Genomic DNA, 14837 nt, shown 5'->3' with positions numbered 1-14837 from the left:
CCGACATGGCTCATTTAACATAGAATCGAAACCAGTGCGAGAGCGAATTTCTCTCGATGACATTTCTGAGAATCAAAGGTTAGCACGCTGCTGCGGGGTTCCTCTCTGTAGCAACAAACGGTCGCTTATTCTAGTTTCGCGATCCAATTCTATGCAGGCAGTTGATAATTGCGATAGAATCATTTTACTATTGCCGCTTATTCTAACTATGTACATATAACCTTTGTATAAGTAATGTCTATGAAAATGTCTGTGAATGCTCCACATAAGGGTTTTGAAATATTGCAACCTAGTATGAGAATCATCAAGTTGAATCATCGATTCGATTTTCTGCGATAATTGTCAACTTGTGATTCTCTCTTGGGAAATTCCACACAGCAACGATCATTATCAGACTGTACATTTTTTAAGGGCGTGAAATACTCAGAGTATGAAGTGGAGCGAAGAAATGTAGCAAAATTCTCTCACGGTTCATGCATTGAGAGACTCGAGTTCTTGTAGCATCTTCTACCGGATTGAAAATGTTGTATACAATATAGATAGCAATTTAGCAGCTTCTGTCAATTTTTCGGCAATCACCAACACTGGCTGAAAACGATTTGTTATGGATTTTCGCCATTGAACTCGTTTGTTCTTCCTTACATTTGTACCGTTACAATTATGCAAGTAAAATATTGAAAAATTTCGATTTTCGGATGTGCGGAAAAAGCATGTTAGTTTCGTATTTTATTGTTATAAAATAATGTTATAAAATAGTAACTTTGGTTTACAATACGCGTAAAAAAGTTTAAAGCAGCTTCTTAGTTTTCATCAAATTCTACTCATAAATCTTTTCGCGTTTACCTTTTTGATCCAAGGCAGAAAGATGATTTTAATAAATCACATCCTTCAAAGAGTCAGAGATGTTTAGTGGTGCTCCATTAATAACATAACAGAGGTGGAAATGAGTCCATTTTGCGCATGAAAATGTGAATCAAGATTTCCGATTGTGAATCAAAAAAAACCGAACACCGTGAATTAAAATATTGGGTAACAAAACTAAAATTGTGATTATGTTTTAAGTTGTGCGAAATAAAATTGAAGACCTTTTCAAATTCTAAGTAAAATCAAAATTTATCTTATCAAAAATTATTCGTTTCAAAATTCATTATAATATCTGCAATAAATATGTGATATGAAAAAAAAAAATGCTGACTATTTTTATATACTGTGAATCAAATAAATTGCTTATATCCACCTCTGCTTTTTAACCAATATCGATGAAACTTTATTAGTGAGAGAGAAGCTCTTTGTGCAGTCATTATTACGTTAATCTGTGCAAATCCTCAAAAAGGTCTCATGGTATGAATATACCTGATATGAATCCGTAATTTTGCATCCCGACAACGCTCGGCCTTATGCAGCCTTACCACTTGCTACGATCGATGCAGAACAATCTCAACGAAAGCCGTTCTATCTCAGTTGAGGGAATCGTTTAAACGTCATAAGTTTTAAACAGCAATTTGATTACTTAACACTTAGTTGGGAGATAAAGACTTTCTCTTATCCATCCAATAGTCTCATTTTACATTTTTGACGTAGGACTACGTCTTTCTTTACTATGCTCACTTGGGTGAATTTTCAAAATTTCACATCACGAAAATGTAACGAAATTGCTCCGGATTTGATTTCCTAATAACTTTTCCCCTGTTTGAGTATTTTCTCTAATTCTTTGATAAAACTAAAGGAAGAAAGAGTGAGATTGTTGTTCATACCAATTTTTTAAGGAAAATATTGTATAGCTAGTGAAAAAATAGGCCCAAACACGAAACTTCAAAATCAACCGAATCGTTTTCTAGCTTCAGTCTATGATAATCCATTAACGGAGACACATCGAGTGCGCAGGCCTCCATCCATGTCAAGACAATGGAACTACACCCGAATTTTTTTAATTTTTTAAACTGGTGCATCAGCTTAATTCTTTGCAAATCGAAGGTAAAAATAATCAGTTTTGTGCAAATCTCGTATAATTTGATCACCTTTTCTCCGATGTACGAAATTCGCACCAAACGAGCTAGCAAATAAATTTGGCTGCATCGCATTCGAGAAAAATGTTCCGAATAGTGTTTAATATGGCACTTCTGAATAGCGGAAATGAATCCTGTACAGCATTTTGATAGTTTAAATCACTCAAATATTGAGATGTATGAAATATTGAAAAAATATGAACTGTCTTAAATCACCACCCTACTTCCTACAATACAAACGCAATCGTTTGGAAACCAAATGGTCCAAATGGTTTCAGATCAATTAATCTTGACTGCAATCCTACGACAATCTCGCGGTTATGTCTCTGGCATTACCTACTCCGAGTTTTTGTCGTGAATACGACTTACTTTACTATGGGGTGCCTTTTCAAAATTAGCCATATGGAAGAATGGGCAGAACTTAATCGTGAGTATCTCGACTTGTATTAATGGCAGCAACATAATTCTTTCACTATTTCATGAAAAATATGATCAGGAATTTAGGGTAATATTTTGAACAGTGTGATAACCACAAACAACTCAAAAAATAAGTTTTCTCGATATTTGAAAACAACGCGGAAAACTCTTTACTTTCGCTTGAGTTTTTCGCGCAAGGACGACGATTTTGAGGTAGTCAGGCACATATCTTCAACTGGCTGCGTATAAAAGGGGAAATCGATCATTTCTTCTTCCGAAGCCCAGGATGCAAGCAGACGTCGTGGGAATGATTTAATCAACCAGCAGCTTCGGAGAGTGCACCTTCTGCGTGGTTAAAAACCTCAAACGCTCAGTTCGCAACTCTCATTTGGACTTCAGTCGTCCAGTGGAGCAGTTGGCAATGAAAGCAAGCCTTATGCGTGATATAAAGCCTCAAACGCTTAGGTCATGCTTTCATTTGGACTTCGGTCGTCAGGTGGAGCAGTCGCTAGTAATAAGAGCAGACCTTTAGCGTTGTACAAAACCTCAAACGCTCAGGTCGCTGAGCCAGTTTCCCTTCGAAGAAGATCGACTACATCATCCTTTTGGTGGTCGTTTGCATTGGAGCAAAATACAACGAAAAATGGACAACAATGTGGAACATTATGCAAAATCAGCCCTTCTAATGGCTCTAAATGTTACCTAAAGAACTATAAAGATTGCTCCTTTGTAAATCGAAAATTAAAATTATCAGTGTAGTGCAAATTTAAGATAATTTGATCAGTTTTTTGCATTTTTCACAGTTCTAAATTCGCAACAGTGTTTAAAATCGTTTATATCCAAGCAGTGTTTAATATAATAATTATGCAATTTGGTTCTTCTGGGATGCCAGAAATTAATCCCGTACAGCATTTTGATAGTATCTTTTACTAAAATGTTGAAATCCGAAATGAAATAATCAACATCAAAATTCTCTAAGGTGTTATTTAGAACCATAATTTTATACCCGAAGAATTATGCGAAATTTTACTTCACTCTACTGTATACGGCTCATTTTTCAACCAGTTGTAGTTTGTATTAAACTTTCTGCAGATTTGCTATATAAAATTCATAGCACGGACTCAGAAGCCATTCATTTCGAATTTGACTGTCGTTGTTATCGCGTTGATTATGGTGCATTCGAAGAATCTTCAAGCGAAATACAAAGCTTTTAACCGCAAGCCGAAGAAGCAGGAGACTCCAACAGAACTCATATCAGTATCGCATTCACGGACAACAGGTAATCCTGGAAATAGAAGACGGAAGTCCGCGGTATCCATCGGAATTTGAACTAAACTCGTCACTTACCATCACGAACGCCTTCATAAAAGATTTTTTTCAGAGCCACCATTATTTGATCATAAGGAGCTATACTGGTTGTTTCGTAATATTTGTGTGTCAGAATGTTTCATGTAACTAATCTGTACTGTGATTTAGGTGTATCGTTTCAAATTATAGTAGTGTAAAAGGGCAAAACTTGCACAATTCACACTATCGATAAACAAATTTATATTCGGAAGTATAAAGTAAAAGTGTCAGTTTTATTCGTATTCACTACATCCTGTACTTTTTTATTGAGGTAATTATTTTGCTAATTATAATTATATTGTTTTAATATCTTTACTACGACTTTAAGAAGTTGTACCGCAGAAAAAATATTCGAAAATTGTTCAAAACCGACATGACACGTCAGTAAAGCTATTGCCCTTGGTTGCAAATCAGAACTGTTCTGTAAATAGCAGTAACTTCACGTCTGCTTAGCAGTTCAAATTGAACTCCTAAGTTTCGCATGAAGCAGTTGAATTTAATCTGCTATGTACTGAACATAAACATATTTGAATCCTTCGGTTGTCGGAAACAGTTTGACCATCTCCGCTAAAATTGAGTGGATGGAATAAGGTGCAGTTTGTCGTTTTACGTCATATATTCTATTTTAGTTCCGGAATTAAAACAGTTACTTTCAAACAAATCTTCGGATTAATCATCTTCGAAAACAGACTCAACTACGTCACGATTTTAACTCAGATACCAAAAGTTGGAAATAGTGGTACTGTCGGATCCATTTTAAAATCCCTGTGAATAGATGATACACTTTAGTTACATTATGTAGCAATTTAGAAAATGGTTGGCCATTAAACTGGAGTTATAGCGAAAAAACATCCTATGACAGCACATGTACTCTTTAACACATTAATAATTCAAAAGCAGGAAATCATGAGTTCCTTGGGTACAGAAAAACTTCAATTGAGTAAAGGACGCCATCGCATTGACCTTCATTATTCTCGCGCCGGCCATTCTCTTCGAGACCTAGATTATGTTGGCAGATGATCCCGTATCTTATTCGATATTCGTTTAGTTACAGCGGATTCAACCCATGTGATGTCCATTTTATAGTCGAACAACTGACTACATTCAAAACGATTACATCCTGCTATAGCTCTGCATTAATCATGGCCCTGATACGTATTGATTATTCTGAGTTACAGTTATGGAAATGTCGTTCTCTGGACACCCGTTCCGAAAACCATGAATAAATCAACAGCCGTACTACTACCTTAGCGGGTTACATCCTCCTCCGCTGCATTCGTCTCATTGAACGAATGTACTCAAGTGCTTTCAACATCGTAATCCGCTACACAACACTAATTGGACTACAACCTGGAGCACCATCCTTTCTTGTTTGGTTTCCATCAAAGAACGTAGGCCTGGAATGTGCTTCACCGCAGTTACCAGTACCGAAACCGCAGTGGAATATTCTTCATCCTGATGTGAAAAACAGATCTGACTTTGTTATAGATCTGTACAATGCCACATAATTTTAATTGAAACTTTTTCTAGCCGGTAGCCAGAAGCCGAGTAGAAAGTATTCCAGCATCTAGATAAATAAATGTATATCTATAAGCATGTAGCCTGAAATAATCTCCAACTTTCACAATCATCACTGATGGCAGATTATTCTGTTCGTTTTCTCTCGTTCAACAGTATCTTACCCACTACCGCAATAACGATAAGATGGCAGATCAGACTACTGGCCGACAACTGCAGCGAATCCTTCACTACTCCGTGACGCCCTGCCGCCCATTGCTAGGACTGCGACGCTCCGAATGTGCATTATACGACGTTGACTGTGATGAAGTTTACCCTAGGCTGTACATTGGTGATGCGTGAGTATATTTACATGTATAAATATAGATCCCTTCCACCCCAAGAGACCGATTTCCCGTGTGCACTGGGACATTTTCCGCGTTGTTTCCATTGTTGTGTATCTTTTACTGCAAATTTCTACCGGTAGAGCAATAAAAAATCGCTTGGGAAAACTTTTCTTGAATGACGAGCAAATGGTGCGATGGACCAGTATGGTAGCTAGTTGGTCAGCACATGCCAATGAAATGGAAAGTAAAATGTGCAGAATAAAAAATTTTCACTGGATCATAAGTTTGTTTTCAATGTTAGTTTAAAAAACATCGGTTTAAGTTCGACCTGAAGGGATTTTTAGAGGCAGTGCAGATGTCCTGTACACTAACGAAATTTTGCTTCGCGCTGCCTAATAGTTTGTATGAGGCATGCCCAAGGATCGATTTCCCATATAATGGAATATGCGTTGTTGTTTCCAGTAATTTTGTATTCCTCGCATCCCAAAAATGCGCGCCTGTGCGCGTCAACCGATAAAGCTATAACGGCACACTCCAAACATAAATGTGATGATTGGTCGACCCGAACATTATCCTTATGTCCGTGCCCCCGAGGCCAAATAGGTGACCAGCACGATTCGTTGTTTGACTACACTCAGCTAATCAAGTCAGCGCAAACAATTAAAACTATGTAATCTTCGGTCTCTGCTTTCTCTAATTGTAGGGCATCAGCAAGAAACAAGCAGTATTTACGATTGATTGGAATAACACACGTACTAAACACGGCCGAAGGAACCCGTTTCGGGCAGGTGGACACTGGGCACAGCTACTATCGGGACATGTCCGGGGTTAGGTAGGTCATTCTGTAGCCTTCGTGTGGTAGCTTGAGATATGAGCTTCCCCGCTTTACACAATCAGGCAACTGTTTGCACCCAAAAAACTCTCTCGCACTGGCACTTGTTCTCTAGTTGAGTTTGCAGGGACTGTCATTCGAAATCGGATGGAATTTCTCATCTCTGGATAGAACCAGCTCAGCGGGTTTTTTTCCGAACCCAAAACACAACTTGGAAGGAGCCATTCGTCTGATGATGGATGAGGACCAAGAATGTACCGATTCGAATGACAGTGTGTGCGATGAGTTCGGACGCCACCGTTGAAAAAATCTAGTTGCACTTTCAGATACATGGGCTTCCCGATGATGGATCAACCGACGACGGACATCAGCCGGTACTTTTACATCGCATCCAAGTTTATCGAGAATGGAATCAACAGCGGGGGTAAGTGATATTAACTCATGGCCAAGCGCTCACTAGCATAGATTAGCATCTCCTGATCACTTAAACAATATCATGTTTGACACCAAATCATGTCTCATTTGTAAGATTTAACTAAAAGTATAGTAAGAAAAAAATCGGAAACTTCAAATTTATTAAAAGTCCCATAGGATGCTATTGAAATTCATTCTGCTTTCATAGGATAAAAGTTGTGTTTGCACACATTTTTAGTGACGATGCAAAAAGGGTCAGTTTCTTTTAGATTTTCCTCAAAACTGAGACAATTTGTAGGCTACATTAGTTACTTACTTAACGAACCGACTTCGGCTATACTGGTTCCAAGTTCACGGTTCCAGAAGTTCCGGAAATAGTAGTCAACAGCTCTAAAACGAGACTCACTCAATTTTCTCAGAGATGATTTGATCGATTTCCACAAACTTAGGCTCAAAATAAAGTTCCTATAGTTCCATAGGTTGCAGTTTAGTTTCATCCTGGTACGACTTCTGGTTCCAGATCTATAGATTATAGATTCTTATTAACTTGACATAACTGTTTACAAATTGAAAAGGTTATGTTAATTCATACCCAAAGAAAGTTTCTTATTTTATTCTAGATAGAAGAAAAAACTTCTTGACAGAATCTTCTAGTGATATTTTTGGAAATATAAGTAATATAAGAAAGGCATCATTACACCACTAGGTGAATTAAATAAGGTTTTTTGTTTGTACTTCACGGGGTTGATTTCGGAGCTTTCATGTCTTCAGAAAAATTTCTGCTTAGATCAGTTCGCTTTTTTATGTAATCAAAGGTACCAGTAATCCACCTACAAGTGAATTAAAACATTATTTTACATACAATATGAGATAGAGCATTTATGTCTTCAGAAAAGTTGTATACCATGTTAAAACACCAAAACATGCCGAAGTTATGAATACTTTAAAATTCATTGGTGTCGAGATATGAAGCATTAGTTATTGGAGACACCCAAACTCAAGTTTTTCCATCATAACTTTCTGCAATGATTTTTTAATGTTTCAGATGTTCTACAATTATATTTTAATTATCAGAACACATTTTTTTTTCGAAGGTTGCATATTTTTATTTTTACAAACTAGAAAGTTATTGGACAAATTACATACAAAATACTGCATATTCACATTCCATTATCTAAAAAATGTGGAACTAATTTTCACAACGTTTGAAAGTATGATCAAAGTACTATTCGAAATATAAGTGGTTACAACTTGAATTCACTTAAATTTATATGAAAACACAAAACTAAAAAAGTATGTCCTAACATTCATAACAACGCAAAATCAGCCACCCAAAATTTTTTTTTTCATATAACTATTTTTTTTCGGTGAAGAACTCGAAAATATTCGACACGTATTTTTTTATTTCAATATGGTACGTGGAATTTTCGAGATATGATTTTTTGAAATTTGGCCTTTTTTCAACAGCCTATGCTGTAAAATCTAATAAAGATACAAAAATTCGTCCAAGACATGAAATGTGCGCCTTTTCCTTAGCTTTCAAATAAGCGATTTAACAAAACAACCTTAAAGTTAATTCAATTAAAAAGTTAAAAATTAATAAACAAATAAAAAAAATTCAAAATTGGGATTATTTTTTTTCTTTTTTTATTGAAAAAATAAGCCTTAGGGGTTTAACTAAATCTTGGCAAAGTTTCAGAGTGGAAAGATCAATACTTTCGGAGCAGTGAATTTTTCAATTACGACCCGCACGCGCGGAACGTTTCGCAATTCGCTCGAATACGGGCTTAACTTGACTTTTTTCTGCTTCGGCTATGGCTGAGCTGTACATGCATTCTTTCATTGCTCGAAAACAAACTTCATATTTTCAAAATGTGAAAAGAAAAATGGAAGAGAGACAGAAGTTTAATTATTTGCGATTTTGCGGAAAATTACGCCTTCGTTATTCAAAACGCCATAACTGGCTTTCATTGGAACAACGACCTAGCGACTATATTTCCCATTGTTTTCTATTATAAAATTAACAGCAAAATCGATCATAAAACATTAGCAATTCAAAAATGTAAAACACTTTGCAATACAAAAATGTAAAAATTATTAAAAAAAAATTAAAACGCTGATTTTTTTTATTTAACTTTTTCGGATTATTTTGTAATTATTGAGAAAAAAAACCAAAAATTTTATTCAGTGTATATTTTTTTAGAGTGCCCAATCGATTCCCTACAACTTCTTCCTGAACGCCATTTTTGTACAATTACCGGTTTCCAAGTTACAACGATTTGAAAAAGGCAATTTTTGTGAAACGCAAAAAATACATACGCCCTTTTTAAAAATCAGTCGTGAGTCGGATTGACCTCTCCATCGGTTCAAAACTTATGGTTTGCCATACTGAAGCCATGTGCAAAGTTTCATCCAAATCGGAGAAGGTCTGATGTTCTGCTAAGCATTGCTGGAATTGCTCTAAAGGCTTCTGGTTAAAAGCTTCTTGCCGCTGATTGTTTCTCGTCCAGTGGTTCAGATTGAAATGACCCATATGATGCGGAACAAACTCTAATATATGCGGTATAGCCCTCATTCTACTACATGTAGAGTAAACCTCTTGACGAGAAAGTTTGAACCTCTATAACCTTCACAGTAAAAAAAAAGTGTAAATTTTCGTTCAAACAACAAAATTTTAATGTCGATTATTTCATTTCGGATTTGCATAATTTATTGAAAGAAACTATCAATAAGCTGTAGGGATTCGTTTCTAGCATTCATTAGAGTCAAATTGAGGAACTCACTACGATATTCAACACTTTTCGAAACATTTTTCTCGAACGATTTGTTGTACAGCACCAGAAGGCGTTCTGATTGGCTGGTGTTGACATGGGTCAAATGAGACAGGTTTTTCAATAGTGTACTATTGAAATACTTCAATGTTTTTTCTTTACACGCTTAAGTTGAAAAATTTTAATTCTATTGGTAGTTAGATTATATAAATCCTTTCACAGATCACTGAGCTTTGAGCTTTAAAAATACGAGAAAGGCAAACGCGCCTTATGAATTATCCTCTTTGATACTCGTTTATACCAAACATTTCAAAAAAGTTTAATTATGAATTATTTGAGATTACGTCACACAACTGAATATTTTATCATAAAATTGTGATCATATTTCCGGTGGTATGTAGCAAAAATTATGTTGATTCGTTAGATACAACAGGAGATATTCACGATCAAAAACTTATCACTCTCTCAGAGGGTAAATTTTGAAAGTCCCGGATATAAAAATGAGAACATTTTTTTGGTTCAATAAATCAAATGAAGTTATTCATCACATAATCTTCATCAAGAGCAACACAATCATTCCAGCACCACTCTAACATTTCAATACCACTTTTGTAGAACGATTTAACTTTTGCCTCAAAATAGGCTTCAGTTTCAGCGATAACTTTAAATGAACAAAATTCGTGTTAATTTTTTTATTTTTTTTTATTCAATTCATGTTATTTTGCCATTGTTTTGATAGACTTGTGACACGGTGCTTTGTCTTTATGAAACAAAATATTTTTCCTTGCCATATTCGGTCGTTTCTTTGCAATTTCAGCTTTCAAATGCTCCAATAACGCTGTATAATATTCACTGTTGTTGGTATTTTCTTCCTCAAAATAGTAAATATTACACCACGCACTTCCCAAAATACCGAGGCCATAACCTTTCCAACTGATAGTCGTGCTTTCGAGCGCTTTGGACCACTCATTGTTTTGATTCCGGAGCGAAAAGATTAATCCATGTTTCATCCATTACCACATATCGACGCTAAAATTTCGGGTTTTTACGTTTAAACATGGTCAAACATGCTCTCGTTTTTGGTCAACAGTAAGCAAACGTGGCACCCACGTATATTTACCCCCAAGAAGCAGTGTAAAATTTAAACACAAATTTTAGATCTATTGTTCTGAAAATAACAAAAGTAGTATCATTCTTAGCACAATAACTCACAAACTAATGAATGAAATATCATGAAATTTTTACAGCTGTCTTTTGAAGGTTAGTATTAACTGAACAAAGGTGATTGCGAAAAAAATTAGCGCCATCTATGTGTTACACCCGGGATTTTTCAGCCCATGTGTTACAACAGAACATTACGTGCTATATGAAATTTGTACGACACATTCAATGTGGCAGTTGAAAATCTTACTATTGCGATGAAAACGAATTTGCTCCGTATATTCAACTACATTTTCATATTCAATTCCGCAAAACCTTACTCTTACACGAACTGTTATGGATGCCGAAACTTTTGAAGTAAACATCAAGTGCAAGAAGTGACGTATGGAAATCGCATTAGTAGCATGGAAAACTCACTCGGTCAAGAGGTAAAATACAGTTGATAGACAGAAAAACGCATTTTGTTCATTTTAAAGTTATTACTGTAGGGAAAGTTTATAGTAAACAAACTTAATAATGATACACAAAGGAATATTCAGAATTTGCAATTCTGTTTTGATAAATATCAACTGTTTACAATGGTTCAAAAGAACCAGTTCTTCTGGAGTAATGAGTGAACAGCAGTTGTTGAAGAACGGTAGCTCTCAAATCTTTTCAAAAGAATTAAAAGTAATTGAATTCTATAAGATAGTGTATTAATAACTGTATATTTCGAAACGGTCGTAGTTTTTCAGAATGATGTCGAAGTTGTATATATTAATGACCTCTAAAAAAAAAGCACAAAAGTGAACGATTACTATATTACATACATGCAAAAAGCTACTGCATTTCCGTTAAAGAGTTTGTAACCAACGTATTAAAATTATTTGTTCTCGTACGGTTTCTGCAGAAACATTTAAAAATTTCTGAAGAACGAATGAATGGTTCAGGAGGCTTTTTAACTGCTTCTGTTTTCTAGCTTACTTTGATCAATATTGAATTTAAGGTGCAGGGCTAAAGAATACTGAAGGGTAAAGTGCGGAGAGATTCTGCCCTTTTCTTTGAATTGAGATAAAATTAATAGAAAGTAACGAGCCGTTAATGTGAATATTTTAGAAATTTATTCAAACATTGCTTATTAATCCAATATATGGATTCGGAGGAAAATCAATCATTATCATAATTAGAAACAAAAAAAAAATATTTTTTTGGAGATGCCGCTTTGTACTGTAAGATGACACTTGTGAATCAATTCGTGATAGGTAAAGCAAAAAGGAATTACCCGGTCTTGATTGGGAAAATAAAACACTGTGAATATATTTCTGTTATTCGTTAACCATTTTCACAGAATGTAGAACCGAAAACTGAGACGAAGAAAAATTGAAAATATTTACTGTCATTCTTTGATATATGGCTGCTTCCAAATTTTCGGGTGACCACAGATCTAACAGCTGTGACGTAATCGTTCTTGTCGTTCTTGTCTAACAGCTGTGACGTAATCGCTCTTGTCGGAGACGAAACTAGCCCTAAGTTTCTCAACATTCGATGAGCCATCTCTAAGAATTTTGAACCGATAAAAAGGTGCGTTTTATCTGTCACGTCACTTAATACCATTACATCTCCGCAATCTAAAGTGATAGCAATAGTATCTCTCAGACGAGCCAAACCAGGTTACAATCGGTTCAGTCATCTCCGAAAAATTAAACGGAGAGTAAAAAGAGCGTTTTTGAGTTACGTCGCCTATACCATTATATCTTCGTAACCAAAAGTGACAGTCGCTTGACCTTCGAACTTGATCAATTACTCAATTGTAACTTTCTAACGAGCCTAAGCTTCAACTAGCCTAAACCAGCTTCATTTTGTGCTTAAGGCACATAACAAAATTTGATTTTCTTTACGGTTTCTCTTCGACTCGTCAGTGCTGGACAGTTTATGTTGTGCTATTACGCCACCTCATAAACCACTGAGCAGACGTAAAGTTTCTGCTATTATTTACATTTTTATTTTGCACTGAAGAGCAGGATGGGTTTTTTCATCTGCAGAATCTCGCTCAAATTATAGCGTGTGCGCACAGTATTACTCCTGGTGACAACTGTTATCTCGCGCATTGTTTAACACAATGTCAAGTATTTTTTGACATTCCAATACGCTCCTATACTCAAATAAGGTTCATTTACTTCTGTAAAATATAAATCTATAAAATATCTATATTTATTTATCTATTTTGATTTCTACAGGCAAAGTGCTGGTGCACTGCATGGTGGGAATGTCCCGCTCGGCAACCTGCGTTTTGGCGTACCTGATGATCGCCCGCAAAATGTCCGCAGCCGAAGCAATCCGAACGGTCCGCATGCACCGCGATATTCGACCGAACGAGGGTTTCCTCCAGCAATTGGCCGATCTCGATAACGAGCTGAAACGGGACCGGATGTACTATTGACTCGAATGTGGACAACGGTTTCGGAAAAAATAACGATCCCGAACCAATTAATCCTTACTTCCCATTTCGCCATTCTGTTCAACCCTTGCAGTTTCCTTTCTCCGTCAATGTGTTGATCACTTACGCCATCATCATCATCACTTATTGTTCAGGAAAGTTGCAAAATAATTCAATAACCTACAGTGTTAAAGGGGACTTTTTTGTTCACTCAAAAAATATTTAAAAGTACTATCCGAAAAAAGATTACTAAAGCTTATAAAGATAGACATTGTAGGTTCCTTGAAAGGAGGTCAGGGAGATGAAAAAAATGGATGGATGATCTCAGCTTCATTTACAATCGAATGAAAAACGTTATCCACAGCTTATAGCTTGATATGCATACTGTTATAGAGGTTGTTCTTTTTTTTATTTTATTCAATATCACTAACGTTTACTGGCAGGAAAAATCAAATCAATCATAATACGGTAGAGAATACTCCACAAGAAATGAGAAAAAAATATATAACAAACAACACACGATGGTAGTGCTTTATCGACCACAGACAGTAGATGTCTGCCCTTGTTATACATATATATGCTATTATTTATACAACCACTCATAATGTTACATTCACACAGTCACGTACCACGTACGAATTGACATTCACAATAGTGTCGAACAACATGCAAATAAAAGTAATATATATTTAAATCTTCCTCCAGTAGAAGAAGACATAGCCATATACAATGCTAGCATCGGATAGGGAAAATCCACAAATAAATTCCAACTGACCCAGAACCCAGTCATCAGTGATAAGCGGGAGCACAGAATCAAATGGTTTTTCATTAGACGGTTTATATTTTATCTCGCGTTGGACGAACCGTAGGTTCGCGTTTGGCTGTTTTGGTTTCAAAAACCAAAAGTGTAGGAAACGAAATTCAAATGGATACAACCGGATACATAGTACACCAATATTTAACCTACAGTGAGCTGTTTAACAAAAAACGACACAAGAAAAGTTTCGAATGATAAACTGACGTTACGATTTAGAAGCATTAACAAGAGTATATATTGGGAGTAATTAAATAATTTTATTAAACAGATAAATTAGTGCATAAAAAGAACAAACTGAATAAAAAATATTACATTTTAAAATCATACTATATCTTAGTGAAAGAACAATCCGTGGTGGGACAAAGCTTCCCCAAATTTTCAGTCGTTGCATGATTTGCCAGAACGCATAAAAAGGAAAACCTACATCAAAACCACATCCGTTCATCGTGCGAACAAAAAAAATCGATTCACGGGAAAACCCCAACCCCATGCAATAAAATCACTGACGGCCGGGCAGCTCAAGCAAAGAAGTTGGCAAACAGAAACGGTTCTAAATAGTCATTATCCGTTACTAGTGGCACGGTTCGACTCCACTGGTCACCCCGACGCAGCTCCTCTGTCCCAGCTGTCTTGTCCTGTCATGTCCTGCCCTGTCCTCTAGCATCAAAATCACAATAAGAGGGGGGGTGCGTTTTATTAGATTTTTTTTTTTCCGAACACTAACGATTTACTGCTTTTCCATGTCATTGCCCTTGGTCTGTGTTGGGCTACACATTCGAATTCGTAAAAATGGAACTGCAAATATTTGTACG

The 14837-nt window shown here is 36.0% G+C and overlaps 1 protein-coding gene across 3 annotated transcripts in view; it reads left to right on the top strand.

Moving 5' to 3' along the window:
- LOC131431455 (dual specificity protein phosphatase 3) overlaps positions 1 to 14346 on the top strand; it is a 127994-nt gene extending 113648 nt beyond the window's left edge. For 2 of the 3 annotated variants that reach the window (XM_058597182.1, XM_058597180.1), the window contains exons 2-5: positions 5445 to 5626; positions 6318 to 6446; positions 6761 to 6870; positions 13009 to 14346. In XM_058597182.1, the coding sequence (XP_058453165.1) occupies positions 5475 to 5626; positions 6318 to 6446; positions 6761 to 6870; positions 13009 to 13211 (594 nt within the window). In that variant the 5' untranslated portion in view covers positions 5445 to 5474 and the 3' untranslated portion in view covers positions 13212 to 14346. The remainder of the gene's footprint in view (positions 1 to 5444; positions 5627 to 6317; positions 6447 to 6760; positions 6871 to 13008) is intronic. The other variant, XM_058597181.1, reaches the window with a different exon arrangement.
- Positions 14347 to 14837: the final 491 nt, after the last annotated feature.

Source organism: Malaya genurostris, chromosome 2, assembly GCF_030247185.1.
Source record: "Malaya genurostris strain Urasoe2022 chromosome 2, Malgen_1.1, whole genome shotgun sequence".
Taxonomy (NCBI): domain Eukaryota; kingdom Metazoa; phylum Arthropoda; class Insecta; order Diptera; family Culicidae; genus Malaya; species Malaya genurostris.
Note: the sequence above shows the minus strand (reverse complement) of the source record. Positions and strands in the feature narration are given on the sequence as shown.